The 20,280-nt window shown below is 43.3% G+C and overlaps 1 protein-coding gene across 1 annotated transcript in view; it reads right to left on the reverse strand.

The window, feature by feature from the left end:
• LOC139051003 (importin-4-like) overlaps window positions 1-20,280 on the reverse strand; it is a 113,796-nt gene that overhangs the window by 41,353 nt on the left and 52,163 nt on the right. The window contains exons 14-16 of the mRNA XM_070527983.1: window positions 16,031-16,139; window positions 4,852-4,999; window positions 490-600 (exon numbers count right to left, since the gene is read on the reverse strand). Coding sequence (XP_070384084.1) covers window positions 490-600; window positions 4,852-4,999; window positions 16,031-16,139 — 368 coding nt within the window. The remainder of the gene's footprint in view (window positions 1-489; window positions 601-4,851; window positions 5,000-16,030; window positions 16,140-20,280) is intronic.

Consider the following 20,280-nt stretch of genomic DNA (forward strand, 5'->3'; position numbering starts at 1 on the left):
GCATTCGTGGGAAAAGAAAAATGACCACGATTAGACAAAAAATGAGACAGCTTAATAGACACTTTTCATTAATAATGCATCTCAATTTGTAATAAAAATTCCTATACCCTACTGTATTGCTATTGGGCTAGCAACATCCAAACAAAATCAGCGGTGATAGGTTTCTGTTCATCTGTCTATTTCAAAATTTCTAGGTTTATTTTGATGCTTTTACAAAGACAAAAATGAAAATATGACTTTGAGAGGGAATGAAATGGACATCTTGAAGCAGAGCAACAAACAGAGGTACAGATATATAGCTTTATTAGCGAATCACATAAAAGAAAAAGAACAGAAAAAAAAAACCCAATAGAAGAGGCCAAGTGAGTGGCAGGATGGATAGCAGGCAACCCTCCCCCCTTCTTCAAGAAGAAAAAAAGGTGGAAGGGGTGGGGGGCATGACAATTGATGTTGCTCATTTTGGTTGTTTACACACAAATCAATACTTACCAGCAGAGCCAATGGCACTAATGGCCAGCTCCTTAGCTCGGTATGATGGTGCCGTCAGGAAGAGGAGGACTTGCCGCATGACATCTGGCAAGTAGGACACAAGCTCTCCATCTGCACAAAATTTCCGGAAGATTCTTAAACATTCAAAGAGTTGTAAAAAGCACATCCTTTGAGCCCCTGATAACAAAATCATAAGCCATTCCACTCTGTAAAGGTGGTTGACCAGCGGAGCTGTTTAGCATACGGCACAGAGGTTATACATGATTTTGAACAAAGGTTTGTTTTATTTGAACTCATTTGTTTTAATGGGTGGTCTCGTGACAAAAGGTATGCACACTCATTTATTGCACGCCAAGCTACGGAACAGGCTAGTAAAGAATCGCATGCAAAAACTTGTGTACATGCACTGAACCTCAATCTCCGGAAGGCTTCGTCCGCTGCACAGTGAAGTGTTGACGCGTCAAGCAGAATTGAATTGGACACAGATTGATACAAATGTCCGTACTGATGCTTCAAAGGGCCCCTCACCAGGCCCCATAGGAAATTTTGGTTATACGCTGGAAATTGTTATGCGTCTTCTAGGGAGCGTTCTGCCGCAAAAATTTTTTAAACGGGCTCATTAATAGCCGAGACAGAAATATTTCAGTGCCACGAACCCATGATTTCAGCAGGCGGGCTCCACTGCCAAGCAAGGCGCTCTCTCCACTCACCCCGTCTAGCCTACGCAAGCGAAGTTCCTTCCTCGCGTTCTCCCATACCGGACCTCGAGGATCACGTGACGCATACATCACAGGCCCCGCCTTCATTTTTTCTTGCTCCTCGCTTTTCTTTTTTGGTGTCACACGCTAGCTGTTGTATTGTTTGTGCAGCGCACCATTTTGTGCACTGTACACAAGGAAACATGATTAGCGGTATAGTATAGCGGTATAGTGTATACGGTATAGTATTCAGTGCTACATGAATACCGAGGCAGAACAAGAGGATCGCAGAGTGTGATCACGCGGTGGAACACGGTAGACAATGGAACAGCTTCGGTACCTGCGCACGCGACCACACGACCGTGGGAACAAGCAGACGAAGCGGAAGTACATCTCTCTTGCTTTGGTCCGAAGTAAAGCGAAAAACACGCAGACATTCTGTTTGTGTGTTTTATTATTTCTCTAAACTTCAATTCGTCAATTTAACCAATATATCACACAAATAACAGATGGTGCCTTGAATAATTCTCGAAGTCACGTGTCACCACGAGTGATGTCACACTGCGGACTTGAGGATGTAGGCGTAGGGACGTGAGTACGTCATCCTCCGGCTTGGAGCATGGCAGCCGCCAGGAGAAGGAAAAACGGTGTTTGGTTTAAAATTTCAGATCTTTCCGCGGCGCGTAGAGGTGTAATACTTTGCAGACACAATCGTTATCGCACAATGTATGCTCTGCGCTTGTCAGCTCAAAATGGCCATACTGGTGAGGGGCCCTTTAATGTGAAATCAATGCCATAACCCGGAAGCTCTGCTGGGACTTTTGTGATGAAGTAACATAACAATTATCTTCTTTTCAGTGTTAGAGAAATAAATGTGTCGGATTTTTCCTAGCTCTGTGTGCAATAGTATTTTCTTCAATCTTTTGTATTTTCCTGAAAAAAAAAAGAAGAAAATTTTTTTTATGCTCCTCAAAATTCAATGAAATTTTATTTCTCTAGCTCCTACCCCTGATGAAGTGTGATAAGTACGAGTAGGCACAAATTACCTATGCAACAAGCATGCTCACATGTGTGGGGAGAGGGTCAGTTTGCTTATTCGTCGTGCTCTACATGTCTAAGTTTGTGGATCAGGGCACTACACCATGTAAGTTGTGACGCTTGACTGTGGATTCAGTGAATACTGCAAGAATTGCACCAGGATGGCAGCATCTAAGCAGTGCAAATCGCTGAAGTTAGAGTGTAAGGTTGCACCCTCATAAAAGAGGTAGAGAAAGGAATAAAGAAGTCCGACATTGCCAAGAAATTTGGTATTCCTTTGTCCACTCTGTTGATGGTGTTTAAGAACAAGGAGACAGTCGTGGATGGATTCGAATAAGGTTTTTCGAGCAAAAAGCAAGAGTTCAAGCTTCCAAGTATCCAAACATCGAAGGCCCACTTAAATGAGGAGTCTAGGGGCTTATTATTTTTGTGAATTTGCTTATCTGGAAACTCCGCTTATCCTGAAACCTTTTCTGATTTTTACAACTTCGAAAGAGAGAGAGAGTGAGTGTGTCTGTGTGTGCAAGGAGACATGTGAGGTACTTACCACTATGCTTTTCTTGGCTTCAATGCCTGCTGGCTTCATATGGTAGTGATCACACACACGCACACACACACACACACACACACACACACACACACACACACACACACACACGCACGTGCACACACACACACGCGCGCACACACGCACGCACACGCATGCATGCACGCACACACTTTTTTCCCACTTTGACATTAACAGAGGACGAAAACATGTTACGAACCATGAGGTTTGCGAAAGAAAGAGAGGAAGGAAGAAAGAAAAGCGGAAACTGATTTTCTAAAAGCTCGGAACTGAGATGCCCAAGCAATCATTGAGCACAATTTATTTCAGGATGCTTACTAAGCTTTCTTGCAGTATGTACATTACTACTGCAAAACTATTCACAAATTAACTATTCATAGAATCAATCATTTAGTGTAAAAAATGCCATCAATGGTATTATTGAGGGTGTTACTATAGTTCTCTAGCGTTTGCTATCGATAGCGCCATCAATAGTTTTTAACTGCTAGCTAGATGTATTACAGAAAATTTTAGGATAACAGAGTACCTAGAACACTCAGTTCATGCATTTTTATAACAATATTTTGGCGAATGAATTAAATGATTTGTCTCCACTGCTGAAATCACAAATATGGCTATCACTATATTAAATATTCAAAACAACCAATGTTACACCACACCAACAAAATTAGTTTATGTTATAATCCAGAAAAGTCAAAATGCAATGAAGTTTGCTGCACTGCAGTCATACAAATTTGTAACAGCTTTCTTTCCAATCAAACTGAACAGTAAGATGTGTAACCTAATCATGCGTCAGCCAAGCATTCTGGTCGATATACACAAGCATGTTCAACTTGAACTTCATTTATTTTACAACAAATTGTCAGGGGGTCCTTGAAGTGAAAAAAGTTACTTGAGAGATGCCTGGTACTAGCTGAGAACATGCATTTTGCACTTACTGACGCTGCTGAATGCCAAGAATACTTCATAGCCACTTTGGAGAGGCGTTGTGCAGCTTTGGCCTGATTTCTGAAATTCTAATTGGTTACAGTTTCTTGCCTGTGGTTGCAACTCCAGGTACTGACAAACCTTTAGCTCTGTGATGGTTAGTGAGTCCCTGAACATTGTCCACAGCTGTGTTGAGTAGCGCTGGTGACTGTGAGATGCAGTGCATGATTAGCGAGCTAAAGATCATGAGCGGTACTCTTGGGCGATCACTTTCGGAGACAGTATCACTTTCGCGAAGCTCAGAGGTGGACGTGTCCACGTATAAAGCCAACATTTCTGGCACTGCACCAAGCTTGTTATCTTTGCATAATGCCAAGATTGCTGTTGGGTGTATATTCTGACGTGTCCAGCGCCAATTCTTATGAATGTGAAATTCTCCTTGAAAGTGATCGCCCAAGAATTTCGCCCCATGATCATTGGTGCAGTGAACTACCATACCAAGCAATCGCACATCAATGATTACTTCGAATAGCCCTGCTACACTGAAACTGAATGCGACATGCTTGTGTCGTGCAGTTCTGTCCTTCTTTTTCTGTGTTTTGTTCTTTTTGGGCAATACTTGATTCAACATTTTACGTGGTCTGGCGAACTTCAAATTACTACGGAGGTTTTACTGTAATGTGATAAAACCTCATTTTTACTAAATGGACTTAACAAAAACATTGTTTCACGTTCAGAAATAAGAAACTATTCTATATCCAATTCTACATTCAGAAGTCATTTTTTTCCAAATATTTGTATTCAATTAGAAAATTTCAGTACTTGAAAACCCCTAATCAATAGTATTCATAGTTTTGCATCACTAACCAACAGTATACAACCTTTTAAATTTGAATGTACCCCCGGCGCTTTTACACAACAACTACAGAACAGATTACATGATAATCACAGAAATTTGTGATGCAGAAACACGCTATCAGAAGTGTTTAGGGCTGATAAACGTACAAGGCAGCTTGGGACCTCGCGCTCAGCAGCACAACACTGTAGTCACTAAGTTACCATGGTAGGTTTCTCCTCTCTTAGCAGTTGAAAGGCAGATTAGGTCATAACACAGGGCATAGAAAGCCAGACCTAAGTTTTCACAGAAGGTCTCCAGTGCATAGAAGGTCTTGCTGAGGTTTGGTGGGTCTTTCTGCGTCTGAGCCATCACCTCTGCTGTTTGACCCAAGTGGTTTAGCAGGATGGGCATCACCTGATTGGCATACTTCCCCATGTCTGGCTAAATGAGGAAAAAAAAAAAATCTAATCATTTTGATGGAACTGGAGCAAAGAAAAATCTGCAGTGTCTCAATTCATGTTGAAGTACAAGAAGTTAAATTTCACTCCACGTTCCAACAATTTAACTTCTTAAGGCATTTTCACTGTCTAACTGGTAAAGTAATTATTTATGTACGATTACCTTTTTAGTGGTTTGCTATTGCTCTAAATAAAATCAACATCAAACCAAGCAGGAAAGCATACTTAAAAGCAAGACGCAAGATACTGACTGTCCAACAAGTTTTATATTAGCCAGTTTAAAGAGAAGAAAATTGTTAAGTGTGCATGCACAATGTGTTTTTGGCAAAAATTAGGGTAGAAAAACATGGGGGTTGACAAAGAAATCAGCAAATGTTTCCATGTTTTCTTGGTATCAACTTTTATGAAAAAAATCCCTACCACGCATTTACTAAAGTATACGATGCATTAAAATAAAAAGTTTTGGCCTGGTCACGCACACCTTTTGGGGGATATATACCATATTTACTGAATCTAACGTGCACTTTTTTTAATAAAATGGGTCTGAAAATTGCGTGCGTGTTAGAATCGGGTATGACTCTAAATCCGTGTTACCATATTGCCATTAGCATTTCAAAATGGCCACCTCGTACGCGCTTTGAGCCTAGCTGCTGTAGCTTCCTCCATGTGCTGTAGTATGTGTGCTCAGGCAATGCCTCCTTTGGCTTAGGTTAGTTCACCGTCCGTTTTCCCGGCAGTGTTCCCAGGTTTGGCTATATATTGGCCTCGAGCTCCACCACTGGAAAAGCTGGCGCCACCGTCGGCGTGACGTGCTATTAGGGATCACGTGGGCATAGCGGCTGCGTCGGCTGCTTCAGGAGCGCCGACGCGAGCTGAAAACGAGAGCTTAAATTCCCTCGTACGCTGCAGTCCCCATTTAGTGGCGAGATTTTCCCGCTTCGAGTGTCTCCTTTACAATGCTTCAAAGCACTACAATAGGTAGTGGATGCCTTTGAAGGCGCACAACATGGTAGGCTACTGCTCGGTACCACAGTGCTGGATGTACGGAACGGAGCTCCGTGTCAGCCTTATTCACACGTAGCCGCAGGACAAGATGTTGCCTGAAGCTTGGCTCGCGAAACATAAAACCAGCAAACAGTCATCGGCTACAACTTGGGTATGCAGCAAGCACAGACGCGAGGAATATTCTGCTACGGCACTGGGTCTGCGATATTCGGAAAACGCGCACTGAGACGGTCGCCCGAGTCCGCTGCCCGACTAATGTCATGACGGTTCGGTCTATGAACTTGTCCATGCTATAGATATTGGCAAGTTCACTGGAGTGGAAAGGGAGCGGTAAGAAGCACATTAAAAAAAAAGCATGGCATATGGTCATGTTTGTGTTATGAATTAATGCATTGGATTACAAAAAAGAAGCAGCAAGAAATCACACGCTGAAAACACCGATAAACATACAGTGCGACGCAACTTGAGAAATAATATTGAAACGTCCAAGGATTTAGAAGAAGAAAAAAAAAGATTGAATCGTCGTGAAGGCACATCACAGTTCCTGTAGACGTCGAAGTCTCTACAATGAAATCATTTTTGACCAGCTCTGATAGCACCCACGCAACAATGGTTGCTTGTATACTGTCATATGCTCATACTCTGCAGCCTAAAGCTCATGGCACGGTGCGAAAACGCGCACGCAGCGAAAGCGAAACAGTGCGCGGACAAGCCTGCAGATGCGCAGTCGGTCGCTGCGAATCTATGCGATCGCTGCATTGAGGCTTTATTCTATTATGCTCTCAGCGGTTACCTACCTTTCACGCAAGAAGCCGGTTCGGGAGACTCCATCGCGGCGACCGCGCGCAGTGGCGTTCACTGTACGTATTCAGTAAAAAGATAGCGTCTGTCAACGATTCTGTCCTTTTAGTTTGTCCAAGATTATTATTTAGACAGTAAGAAACGTCCCTCGTTTCGAAAGTACTTACAGAAATGTACGGGAGAGCTCGCGCGTGGTGTTTTCAGTGAGTGCTGACAGCGAAACCTATGAGGAGCGTGCCGCGTGATCCCTCATACTACGCCAGCGAGGTGCTTCCGATAGATGGCGACTCCGTAACTCCTCGCCGCCAATAGCCAAATTGCGCTACATGAAAGTATTTTTGGTGTCAACTTGGGCGAGTTGGCTATGTGGCTATATTTGGGCTACTGAAAATCTGCGACTTGGCTTTGTTTGGGCTATACGTGGCACCCTAACCAACGCTTCAGAGGTGGCTCTCATCGAGTAGCAACAAATCTCGAAGGCCATGTTTTAGATTGCCGAGCTGGTGGTGTGGCTGTGCGTGTGTGCGTGCGTGCAATTCCCCCACTCTCCTCAGTGCATCATTGTCCGAGCTGATGGCTTTGATCTTTGATGCACGTAATGTTACATCGCGTTTAACCGTGCTAACATCTGCGCCAGCAACATCGTCTCATCTCTGTCTTATCAGTTTCAGCTGTCAGACACCTGATCGATGGGCATCGGAATGAGCCAGGGAGTAGAGGGTGTTTCACAGTACACTGTAATAACCTGGCTATGCTCAGGAAGGGAGAGAAATAAAATAGGGTCGGGCAATCATGGCGCCAGAATGAAAGGAGGGAAGCACGGATAGATTACACGCTCCAATGTGTTCATGACCATAATTTCTGGGTGAAGTATAACACCAGGTACCGCTTTTGACTTGCTCCAAGTTTTTCACGATAAGCTTTACTGCCATTTACCTTTACCTGTGAGACGAATTATAATATGACAAGTGTTTTAGAAAATCCTGTATCAGCGTCCTGTGCCAGCATTGCTATGCATATGAGAAAAGTGATCCAGAACCAAACAGGCCTTTCGCCTGGCGCATAGGTGTTACTGAACTAATTGAATGTCTCAAAGTAAAATGCATCAGAAAATTCGCAACGTTCGACTTACACGCAACCTACAGACATGATAGTGTTGGATTCTGATTTGAATATTTGAGAAAACATATTTCTGTTGCGCGGAAACTCAAACACAAACCCCTTTTCTAGCTGCCATTTGAGGTCTGTGTTATGGCGAATTTGGCAAATTGCACCGGCATGCACTGGGCTGCCTCGGGGCGACGATGATTGAATAAAGTGGTGCATTGGGGCACCCCGGTGTGCAGCGGCGCAATTTGCCAAATTTGCCATTAGTGGGAACGGTGCGCTTGATTCCTTGCAACACCATCTGGTTGGTGTACTCATCCGCGGCAGTGGCAGCGCCCGCTGTGCAAAGAATCGAAAAAAAAAAAGGAGAAGAAGAGAGAGAGAGAGAGAGAGAGAGAGAGCTTTTGTGCATAGCATTAACCACCAGCATTTGCAGGTAAACATTACAGTTACATAAGCTGCAGTTGCCGGGAAGTGAAAGAAGCAGCCAGGGATCTTTGCATGCTATCGCGTTCCACTCCTAAAGGTGAAGTGTCCTTCAAGTTTTTTTGTTCGTGGTTAGATTTTAGATTCATTTCGATAGGTTCACCCTCTGCAGTGATTCACCGAAACTTGAGTTTCCGGGGCCAACCAAAAAGTGTTCGGTGTGCAAGCAGGATGCCCCTGTTGATGTCAAGGGTCGACTGTTATGGTGTCACGGACATTTTGATGGGTTAGCAAAAATGGGAAGAAAAATGGGAAGATGGGTTATGCAAAAATGGATTGCTGTAGTCGAATGCGAAAATATATACAGTCAAACCTCGATATAACGAACACGCATATAACGAATTATTGAATATATCGAACTCTTCCGAAATATTTTTATCAAACACATGTATTTTTAACTTCCTATAGCGAACGCGGCTTGGCATAAAACGGATATAACGAACTTCGCGACGCCAAGCCCTACCTCACTTTAATAGCAGGCGGCAGGTTTCGTTGCACTACAAGTGTTTTGTGCGGCGCAGGAAACGTTCAGGACTACCTCGCAGGCGCTGACAGCGCCACAGATGCCACGTCGTCATCGAGAGTTGACAGCCAAAGAAATCGTCCGCATCTCACAACCGCTGACAGCGCCGCTTCAGCAGCGGCGTGATCGAATGTTGCTTTTGCGTTTTAGTGTTAGCAGTGGCGTGGCCATCGTAGCGTTGTGTGGAGGCTCTTTCGGTGGTCGTGTCGAGTGCGGTGCGCGGGTGTGCGTAGTGCTGTGATGGCGATGAATGTAAAAAAAAGTGGCACTGACGTTAAAGACCAAGCTCGAGATTGTAGACCCTGTAGACGATGAGAACATTCCGACTTCACAAGAAGCACGTGATGCGTTGGATTTACTGCACCGCCACTGCAGTGCTATTGAGGGCAGTGGGTTTGCCCATGTTGATTGTTTGCAAACTGTGGAACAGGGCTTGATACGGAATGCGATCAACACCAAGAAGCAGGCCGCGATAACGCAGTTCTTTGTGCGTAAATAAATGAACGTGACCCAAGTAAGCATCGTTCGAGTTGCTGTGCCTTCTCTGATTGAATTTTGCTCCTCTTGCATGTATATTTTATGAAATTTTATATTACGAATTATGGATATAGCGAACTAATTTCGTATTTTTTAACTGTTCGTTATAACGAGGTTTCACTGTATACAAATAGTACTGCAGAATAAAATGGCTATATTTGGCCACAAAATCTTTTTGCTCTTTTTCATGTTTGGCTACATTTGGGCAACAATTTTTCTAGTTTTGGGCTATGCCGCCTTCCCTGATCTGGCAAAACTGCTTCGCGGTAATCCCGTTTTCTGCGTTTGCTCTATCAGCAAGGAAGTGCCGACTGCAAGGTCATGCCGAGTTCATCACGATGCTGCAATTAAAGGGAAAGCGATCCCGTGTGCGGGGATGGATGGAAATGGGGCCGCATCACGGGCATTCGAAGTTTCCGAAATTTGTGTGCGGGACTGGCGGAAACAGGAGAGGTGTTCTACACCGGCGACTGCTGCATACAACGCCGCCGTGCAGGCCCCCATCATGAAAGCGATCTGCGATGGAGACAGAGTCTATGCATCTAGGTGCACCACATTGTGTTCTCGTCGTTTAGTTCGTGTTGAAGCGAGAGGCCGCACAAAGGTCAATTTGCTCGCTCCTGCTACCGCACTTCCTCATTACAGCATTTTGATAAACAGTTTCCGCAGTCACTGAGTGAGACGTGTTTATGTTTGCTCGTGCGTGTGTGACACCATGCTTGTTAATTTAGTTAGTAAGTGAATGTTTAAAAGTTTATACGGCCGATAAAACTACTATCCTTACTTTTCGTATAGCTGTCTACTAATTTAATATCGCAATCGATGCTTCAACTTTAGTGCATTGGGAGTAAATCTTTTTTTCCAATGAGAGAAAGTTGTACTTCTGTATGAAAGAATGAGGTGCGCGGTACTGTAAAGAACTTTTCTTAGGTCATGGCAAACAGGAGGGCATTACAATCAAGGGCACTTTCCCCCCCCTTCTTTTTGTCATGGAAAATGGGTGCGCATTACAATCAAGGGTGCATTAAAATTAAGTAAATACGGTACACACATTATTAACGATCATTTTCTCTAGACAGCACACAAGCAGTAGCAAACTGGAAAAAAAAAGGAAAAACAAAACACAACTGGTGTTTTGTGCATCAAAACCATTACCTCATTATGAGGCATGGTATAGTGGGGGTCATGGGACTAATTTTGACCGCCTGGGGTTCTTTAACCTGCACGCAATGCATGGCACACAGCTGTTCTTACATTAGCTGTTGCTAAAGGTACGTCCAACATCTCCCTTGACTTTTTTTACAGGTACATTAGACAGATCATGCAATCTTATCATGGAAGTATGTCTGACGTATTTAGTTAGTTTTTGCATGCTTCATGTTAAGATATGTGGGGCATAAGAGCATTGAGCAGATAAATACCATATTTACTCGCATAATGATCACACTTTAGGGGTGTGATCATTACGCGGGTTAAATTTCCCATGAAAAGAATCTTTTTTTCATCCCGCATTTGCTGCGGGTTGACAAGCAGGCCGCTGCTGCTGACAGTGCAAGACATAAAAAAAAAGAAAAAAAAAAAGCGGCCGGCGGAGCAAGCCGAACGTGATGAACGTGATTATTTTTTCTTGTGAGTACATTACGCGTATTGAAACAGTATTAGTAATGAATAATATCGTTAAAATCGGCAAGTTTGTGGCAATAACGTAGCCATGTCCCAGGGTGTCTACCAAGTTGATATTTCCAAATTCCCAGAGTTTTCCAGGTTTTTCCCTGAGCACCTTTGCAAAATTCCCTGCGTGAGCCAAAACCTTGTTTTATATTAAATCAAGACAGGCTGACACCATGTTGCTTGATGCTGTCACTCTATAGTAAGCAGGTTGAAAAAAAAAATGACTTAATCCAGTTTGAATAGTAAGGAGTAATATCTACTTTAGTTAATAAGAAAACAGAGGGCACAGCGAAAAAAATGGTAAAACCTATTCCAAATTGAGTCGAAAATTTTCAAATACGAATGAAAAGGAGATCGATACATAAGTAAACATTTTTGAATATGAGCTATTTCTATCAACTGATCGCAAGCTCATCGGTATGAGGCCAGAACTTTGTCACAACTAAAATTCTCTCTCAGCAGCTGGAAAGTCAACCTCAACTGTCCTGACATACTCTCAGCCCGTACACATCTCAATGTTGGGTTTCACTGCTTTAAAGAGTTTATTTTGGTTTGAATGAGGGACACCTGCATCTCGGCGTCAGTCAACACTTTGTTTTTTTGAGCTCAAGCTCCTTCAAAGAGGTGGCGGCACGCTTCCTTTCCCATTAATTCGTCAGTGCGTCGATCCTTTCTGTTCTCATCTTCCTTCTGCCATGCGTTCACCCCATGGATCATTTGAAGCATCCTCTTGGTGGGTTGTACAGTCAACGTTCGATTTTTCAGACTCCCAAGGGCCGCAAAAACATCCGAAAAAAATGAATGCATGTCTTTAACTGCCCTTAAAGGCTAAAATTGCCACAGGCACGTCCGAAAAAGCTCCTAAGACCTGCCAGTACACTTATTAGGTATATCGGTGCTCGTACTGTGACAGGAGACGGGGGTGCACGCGTGTATAATTAAGGAATACATACTGCGTCCCGTGACAACTGCCCCTTCCCACGCTTGTTATCCTTCACCGCGTAACACTGCTGTACTCAGGCAAAGCTAACTTTCGAAGACTGGCATTACGCAACACGCTGTGCTCTGCGAGCTTTGAAGCCAATCGCAAGGATTATAAAGGCGAAGTAGGTGCCATTGCTGACAGCGGCGAATTCTTTCAATTAAAAAGACAGCACCTCACAGCAAGAAGCTTAATAGCGAACGTAGAAGCAGCTAGGCCTAATGTTGCTGCGGTGGTGGCTACGGCTGCCAGCGGATCTGCGTGCGGAATGCCGGTTTGAGGCAATGAGATAATTAAAATGGCGGCGGTGGTGACCGATTAATGCCATTTCAGACCTGTAGTCAGGGCAATATACATTGACTATATGGAGTACGTGGTGGTCCGCAAAGCCGTGCGAATTATCGGGCATGTTAGAAAAATTGGGCGTGTGGAAAATCGGTCGTTAACTACTCGTTGACTCGTCATCGACACCATGCCGATGACACGGCGTCAATGACGATTCGTTGCAATTCCTATGTTACTGGAGCCAGCATTAACACGACTTTCGTTCCCTTTCAGTGAAGTTACAGCTAATTTTCCCTGATAAAAGCCCAAATTCCCTGAGTTTTCCCTGTCAGACTGGGTATTTCCAGACTATTCAAATTTCCTGAGAATTCCCGGTATTCCCGGTTGGTAGACACTTTGTGTCCGCTTTGAGGAGACAGAAACAGAGATGGGCGTGCTTATCTGCCAGTGACATAGCAAAGCACGCTAAGGATCTGCTTCAACAGTCTTGCCCATGTTGTAGAGAGCAGAGACAACATACATGTCCAGCAATGGATAAGCGGAGTCTGCTGTAGACTCGAAACTATTGTTTTGATGCCAGAACAATTTTCCGAGAAGTTCACAGTCATGTTCAACCAACTTACGATTCACCATTTCATCAGTAAGCAGCAAGCTCGCTACTTTCAAGAACTGAAGTTTAACCTAAGCCAACACGAGGTCATCATGGTGTTGGATTTCGTGAAAAATTACAGTTTTATACTTCAGGATGCACCACAATCATATCACTGGGTTAACACACAAGCCACAATACATCCCGAAGTTGTCTGTAGAGAGGTCTTTGCGCTGTGTTTTGCTGTCGTTTCTGACTGTCTGGAGCATGATACAGTCGCAGTACACACATTTCAAAGCGCAGAGCTCGAGGTAATAAAACAAGATCTGCCTTAACCCTTTCAGGGTCAATGACGTAAATATACGGCGCTGCGAACAAGTCCAAAATGGTCGATGCTATATATTTACGGCGCCGTCTGTACGTTTAAAAATCGCGCCAATTTTCTTTTTGTTTCCTGGCATGCGCTGCCACTATGCGGGAATAGAGGGAATCTTTTTTCTTGCCCCTCCCTCTCTCGTTTTCCGTTGCATGGTTTGTTTGCCCCGGCGTGTCTATATACTACTGCTTGTGAATAGGCGCGCGTGCGGGCAGGTGGCGGTTAGTTTGGGTTTTGTTCCATGGGTGGTTTTGGCTTCTTGTGCTTGTAAAACTGATGTCTATCTCGTTACTAATCGCTCAATCGCCTGTTACTTGCTCGTTTATTGCTCACAGGGATACGCGAACGAAGGATGCCACCGTGCATGCATTTCCTTTTTCTTTGGAGACTCGCGAAAACTAACTGCCTCTGGTTGGTCATAAGATGAAGATTAGCAGAAGTTTGTCCCATGTTTTGCTTTTTTGATGAGCACACAACCACACAGTTTTCTTGAGTGCACTCACTTACGCAGTTTGATTACGCTATGGACGTAAATATTAGGGTAAGAGCAGAAACATTTGAGACTTGCAAAATATTCTTGTGTGAGCATTTTCTAAGCCTTGAACTATGTATATAACAATGCAACAAATTTTTTATTTTTAAAAGTTCATTTCCTTTTTTTTATTGTTGCTATTCATGAATAAACAAAACATATATACCAACGCAAAATACTTTTTTCTCACTTTATGGTCACCCTAGGAAAATTATGGCATTTTTTTTTTTTTAAATAGGCCCCTCTGAAGGATTTAAATGTGCATATGTAAGCCCAAAAGCTCTCTGGCGCCACATACTCATTGTGCAGTGAAGACTGAGCTCGGCAGTGCATACTGGTGACATGGGTTGCCAACTTCAAAAAAATTTTTTTTTGCTTCCAACAAAATTTACCCAAATAAAAAATTCTCTATCAGAAGCTAAGAGGTCGGTGCGTATGTTGAGCTATCTGACATAATTTTATCTAGAGGGCCTTAATGCTTAAATTTGGCCTGAATCTCGCAAGAAAGTCATTTTTTGCCAACTTTGGAGGTATTTTTCTCAAAAAATTTATTTCTTAATAATTTCGAATTATTTTTAGCATACACTACAGCAATTGGTGAAACGGTAGACAAATTATTGTAGCTGAAAAGTTAACACAGTTTATGCAAAACATTTCTCAAAACGCAACTTTTTTTTTGCTTCTTTTACTAAGCCAAATAAATACGGAAAATTCTAAAATGCATTCAATTATAATGTAACTGAAAGAAGGATGCCAGTATAATGCTCTAAAATAAATTTTGTTATTGCACCTACTTTCAGACTTGAATAAAAAAAATTTACCTCCAACCACCTTTTGCTTCTTCCCGGAAAATTCAAAGAGCGCTCACATGATTAAAATTTTTTTTTCGATGAAAACCCTTTGGCGAAACCTTATTCACACGAAAACCACCTAGTCCAAATTTTTTCACGAAAATCAATGATGGTCACTTTTGGGGTCTGGGACGTTTTGCATGGAATGACCCCATACTTTTGAAACTAACAGCATATGTGTAGCATTGACAGTCAGCAATGTAGGGGCCGGAGGGGAAGGGCCCATAACGAAAGAACATACCGGCCGCGATGTGTCGGAACACTGAGCGGAATTTAAGACATCCCGAGTATTCCTTACCTGCTCTTAAGGAATCTAAAACAGATTAGTTATAGCCCACTTACATGTATCTGTACCTCTTTCATTGTTTATCTATCATGCATGGCCTCATGATTGCTACATTCCTCCGAAAAATAAAGCCTAAATTTGATTCGGTAGCCTTCACATTCTTTTACTTTTTCTATTTAACATTTCTCTCATTTCTTTTCCTTCTTATATCTTGGCCGCTCATTGACATTGCATTTTTACTCCTTTTAAATGTTAGCCCTGCTCATTGTCCTCCCTCCTTAGTAGCCCTTGGGCACACCTTACTTAAATTCCCAGTAGGTCGGTAACTTCAGCCCTTTCAACCGTCCAGCTTTCGAATGGTGTGGCAGGCCTAACATATCATTTCTTTTCTTTCCCTTCCAACGAAGGGCAGTTTGAGCAGCCATCATGGCTCGTCTGATCTGAATCCCCCCGGCTCTTTTCGTGGTGGCCTGGCCTTGTCTTTGTTCTCATTCTTGTTAGCCTCACACTGTCTCCGCAGTGTATATTTTGCGTGTCGCAAAATAAACCTACAATTGTTAAGTAGTCAATTAAGTGTTTTTGCGTGTGTCACTTTCTTGTCCTGTTTCCTTGTGCTGTTTTTAAATTGAGAAATGAGTGCGAACAAGCTGATGTGAAGCACACTGCAAAGCAGTGGCTTATTCCGTACTCTTCATTCTACTTTGGTATGACAGTGACATACATGCACTTAATTAGAACATAATGCTTGAGAGTGAACAGATCAACATTTCAGCAATAAATATAAAATAAATACACTCTCAAAGACCATCTTTTTGAGCACAGAAATGCACACAAGCCTGCTCTGCCTTTGGGAAGAATTCTACTTAAAGTTGTCATGTGACACTAGCAGAGGAGAAAATTGAATTATGATTTTGACAAGACTCATGCACAGGATCAAATCTTGCCTCAACATTACCTACCAGGCACAAGTATGTCTGGCTTACCTGCAGAAAGTCAGCAAACTGGCCTAATGCAAAGAGAGCAGCGTTCCGAACATGAACGTCCTTGTCCAGGACACCTTCACAGATGGCTTGGACAAATGCTGGCAGATGCCTGGGCAAAACAGCCATAGTGATTCAAATCAGTAAATGATATTGAGCAATTTTCATAAATCGATCTCCATAAGTAGAACCACTGTAATAATTTAATTAGGATAAGCATCTCATGGTAGGAAATGCAGAAAGAACCATCTTGCAAGTTTTTTAAAACAATGCATGATTTGTTTGTGGGTCGTTAATCTTATATTGTAGACTACGTCTGGTGCCTCTGATGTGCTGTCACAGTGCAGTATAGCATATCAGTGAATTGAAAGAGGCCCAAAACATGGTGCAACAATTGCAATGCATTGAACACAATGTCCATGATTATATGTGCCAAATTACTGCAAAGCTGCACACTGTGAAAACTCCCCCCCCCCCTCACCACACACATGCACACACACACAAACACACACGCACGCACGCACGCACACTTTTCAATGCCAGCAACATTTCCTTTCACCATTCGACGTTGGCTTCAGGTAACTTGTGATAGATTTCTTTAACATCCCAGTATTCCAAGCTTTGATTTGTGTATCACTGTGATTAGCAGTTGAGCAACTCTCAACATACAATGAACTCTCGTTAATACGAACTCTGTTGAGCTGAATTCTCACATAAGTGTCAAAACAAAAAACTAATCTCAATAATAACGACAAGACAATGCCTGTACTTTGTCCTCATCTTGGGATGAGACAAAGCAATGACTGATTTTACTATTTATTTTTTGCTGTTACAGCCATAGGTCGGCACACTTACCCATGAGTGCACTCACTCACATTCATTTCAAAGGCGTGAGTGCGAGAGAGTGGGGATGAGTGAGAGTGAGTGCCAGTAAGTGTGAGGGGAGGTGAGTGAGTGCCATTGAGTGTGAGTGAGTGCCAGTAAGTGTGAGCAGGTGAGTACGAGTGCGAGTGAGTATGAGCGGAGGTGAGTGCAAGTGTGAGTGAGTGCCAGTGAGTAAGTGCGAGTGATGTGCGTGGAGGTGAGTGTGAGTGGAGGTGAGTGCGAGTGAGTGCGGGGCCTGGAAAAATTATGGTGAGTGAGTATTCTCCTGCACTGCCAACCTATGCTAAGTATACGGACAGTCAATCTCTCCCTCTATTTCCCGCTCTCTTGGCTGAACGAGACCGAAGCAGAGCTTAGCAAGCATGGGCGGCAAGCATGCACACGTCTCATGTCAATGACGGATAGATAGGCAGAGAGAGTTTGGGCTGTGATGGTATTCATTAAAAACAGTGAAGCGATCATCGTTGAACGTCGGCAAAGTGAAATTTGGGCCATCATCTTTCTCATTTAAGTTGCCCAGCTGCAGGAGAGCCACTATTGCTCTCTTCGTCATTGCTGCGGCACCGCGAGAAGAAGAAGGAAAAAAAAAAAAGCATTCTTGACGACTCAGGCTGACGAGCACGCCGCTGGAACTCGACCAAGTAGTTTTCCGGTGATCATAGGCGTAGCAAGACAGGGGGATGGCTGGGGAGGGGGGGGGGGGGATATGAAAATTTTGCCATTATGATTCAGCGAACATCTCAAATATACATGTAATACTAATAATTTCCGGGGCTTTACTTTTCAAAACTATGATATGATTCAAAGGCACGGTGCAGTGGAAGACTCCGGATTAACTTTGAACACCTGGGGTTATGGCATTCCGCCCCCAACGAAATGTGGCCGCCGCAGCCGGGGATCGAACCCCTGTCGTCGAGGCTAGCAGTGCTACTTTTCAAATATAATGGTGCTTGGAAGAACCACAAGAAAAGTCTCAAATGATAGCACAAACACAAAAGCCAACGTATCTTATTATGCTCAGTTTAATGTAAATTCTAGGGTTACAGGTATTCTGGGCTGTTGACCATGTTTGTGATATTTCCATCCAAAACTGCTTTGGCAGCAAAGTGAAATAAAATCGGGAAAATGTTCCAGTTAACGAGTTTCTTCAGGGCTGAAAAAACTAAGCACAGAGACCTATCTCCTCATCCCAAACGCCTTGCGGCCGTGCTTCCTCTTGTCACTTGACACTCGCCCTCCCAGTTTCTGCGCTTGCTCGGTAGGTGTGGAGCAGCTTGCATATAGTTACACAAGTTGAGACATTAAATAATAAGTTCTGAAGCTTTTGCATGTGTTTTCGCCATATTTTAATATTGTGTAATACTTGAGAAACAAACAGAGAGCACTGTTAACCTGCTCAAATCATGTTATATTTGTGCATTTCAGGAGCATATTTGTGTTTCATTTATTTTTCTTTTGTTGCGTTGAGTCGGCTGTCTGCTGCTCGTCGAAAGTGTTAGGAAGCCAGGTCACTATCTCCAACCCTGCGAAACTTGCACTATACCACATTGCTGTAATTCATACAGTTTTGTCGTGTTCTCGGCATTTATTGTGCAAATGGCTCTTCCGCTCAATCCTCGTTGCTAGGCGGGCTAAGGGTGAAAAAATATTTCCTTTCCTGCAGTGAAAAGAGCGTGGAGTGAATGTGCTCAAGCAGGAGGACGAAAGTCGCGTAGCGTTTATTCATTTAGGAATACTGCCAATCTCACAAGAGATCATTGCAGGGAGGGCATACATATAAATACAAAAAAAAAGGACAATCAAGTAATTTATACAATAGAGAACACTAGCAGAATTAATAGATGAAATTATTAGTAGCAGTGCGCTTGGTATGAGTAAAAAATAAAAATCACGAAAAATACAATGACAGGATCCGCAATGATGCGATCAGACTATTCAACCAAAATCCCGATACAGGTTTAAAAAGAATTGTTCACACAAGCTGCTCAGCATGTACATTAATTTTCACCATAGCTAATGTTACACTTCGCATGTGTGGCAACTGTTAGCGAGTGCAAAGCGCAGAGATATTCGAAATCAGGCATAGGAAGACCTTTGCAGATGGCGCCAAAGGGCCAGGAAGCATGAGGCGTTATGGAGGAGCCGACGACTCGCCAAGACGCGAGTGTTGGAAGTCTTGCGAGCCGTGTACGTGCGAGTGTGTGTACCAGCGGTGCCTACTCTTCCTTCAGGCACTCACACCTTCTCCCTGTCTGCAGACGTGACAAGTTGGAGCCGGGCACTTCCAGGTGCATGCATGAGACGGTTATGCCCATTTATGGTCCGATTTTGCGCCAGCGTTTCTGATTGGACCAAACCGTGCTGGGGTGACCTAGGATACTGGGAGGGTGAAGTTTTTCCGGAGAACTGCCGTGCCGCCGCGCTGGTTACAGCAGACAGAAATTTGCCAGAGAGAATTCAGATGGAAGTGGACAAACTGTTTGCTGCCATGTTATGCAATCACACAGTCCCCGGTGGAAGCTGCCGTGCAGACTACCAGGCGACAAGTGAAATTTTCTGGCTGGCCAAGAACTGGCGACGTGACAAGTGACAGCAACAGATAGCCCTCCGCGATGGAGAAATTTGTTGATCATTGCTGTAGCTTGTTGCCGTCACTTTAGGGTTCATGGCGAGAGTGTCAGTGTAATGACCCGCGAAACGATTTGCAGGTACTGGAAGAGGAAACCGAGTGCGTGTACTGCGGGTAAGATGCCATGGAGGGCATCTAATGCTCCCGATTGGGCGTGCATCAGACCTTTTTTGTTCACATGGGACCTAACAACCAGCAAAAATATATGGTTGCAGTTTGGCAATGTACTGAACATTGGTGAAGATTGTGTTTTTTAGAAACATATTAACTGGGGGGGGGGGGGGAGAAATAAAAAAGAAAAAAAGAAGCGTAACCGTACTGAGTCATTCTTTGTGTTCTCAATCATGAACAAGGGCGCCGAGAAATCGTACGATATGGCATCGTATCAACGAAGTTCTACTGTACTATACATGTATAACAATGAATGCAACATGCACGCGTAACTGCAAGTTTTACAGGGCTGACTTAAGTTTCAGTTTTCAATCAGCTAAGCTTAGATTTTTTTTATTAAAAAGACGCTTTTGTATGCTAAACAGATGTGTTGGCCTCTTTTCTTGGTATCATGCATCCTAAGGCAATTTATTCTAGGGGAGAAATATTTTTCAAAAAATGGAAGAAGTTATCATGAGAGCGTGTCGTGGTCAGAAATTGAAAAAGGCTTTTAGCATACAAAGAGAATAAAAAAGCAAGGCAGGGCAGAGCAGGAACCATGAGCAGGTGTAAGTATTCACGTGGATGA

This window comes from Dermacentor albipictus, chromosome 1 (genome assembly GCF_038994185.2).
Source record: "Dermacentor albipictus isolate Rhodes 1998 colony chromosome 1, USDA_Dalb.pri_finalv2, whole genome shotgun sequence".
In the NCBI taxonomy this organism is placed as follows: Eukaryota; Metazoa; Arthropoda; class Arachnida; order Ixodida; family Ixodidae; genus Dermacentor; species Dermacentor albipictus.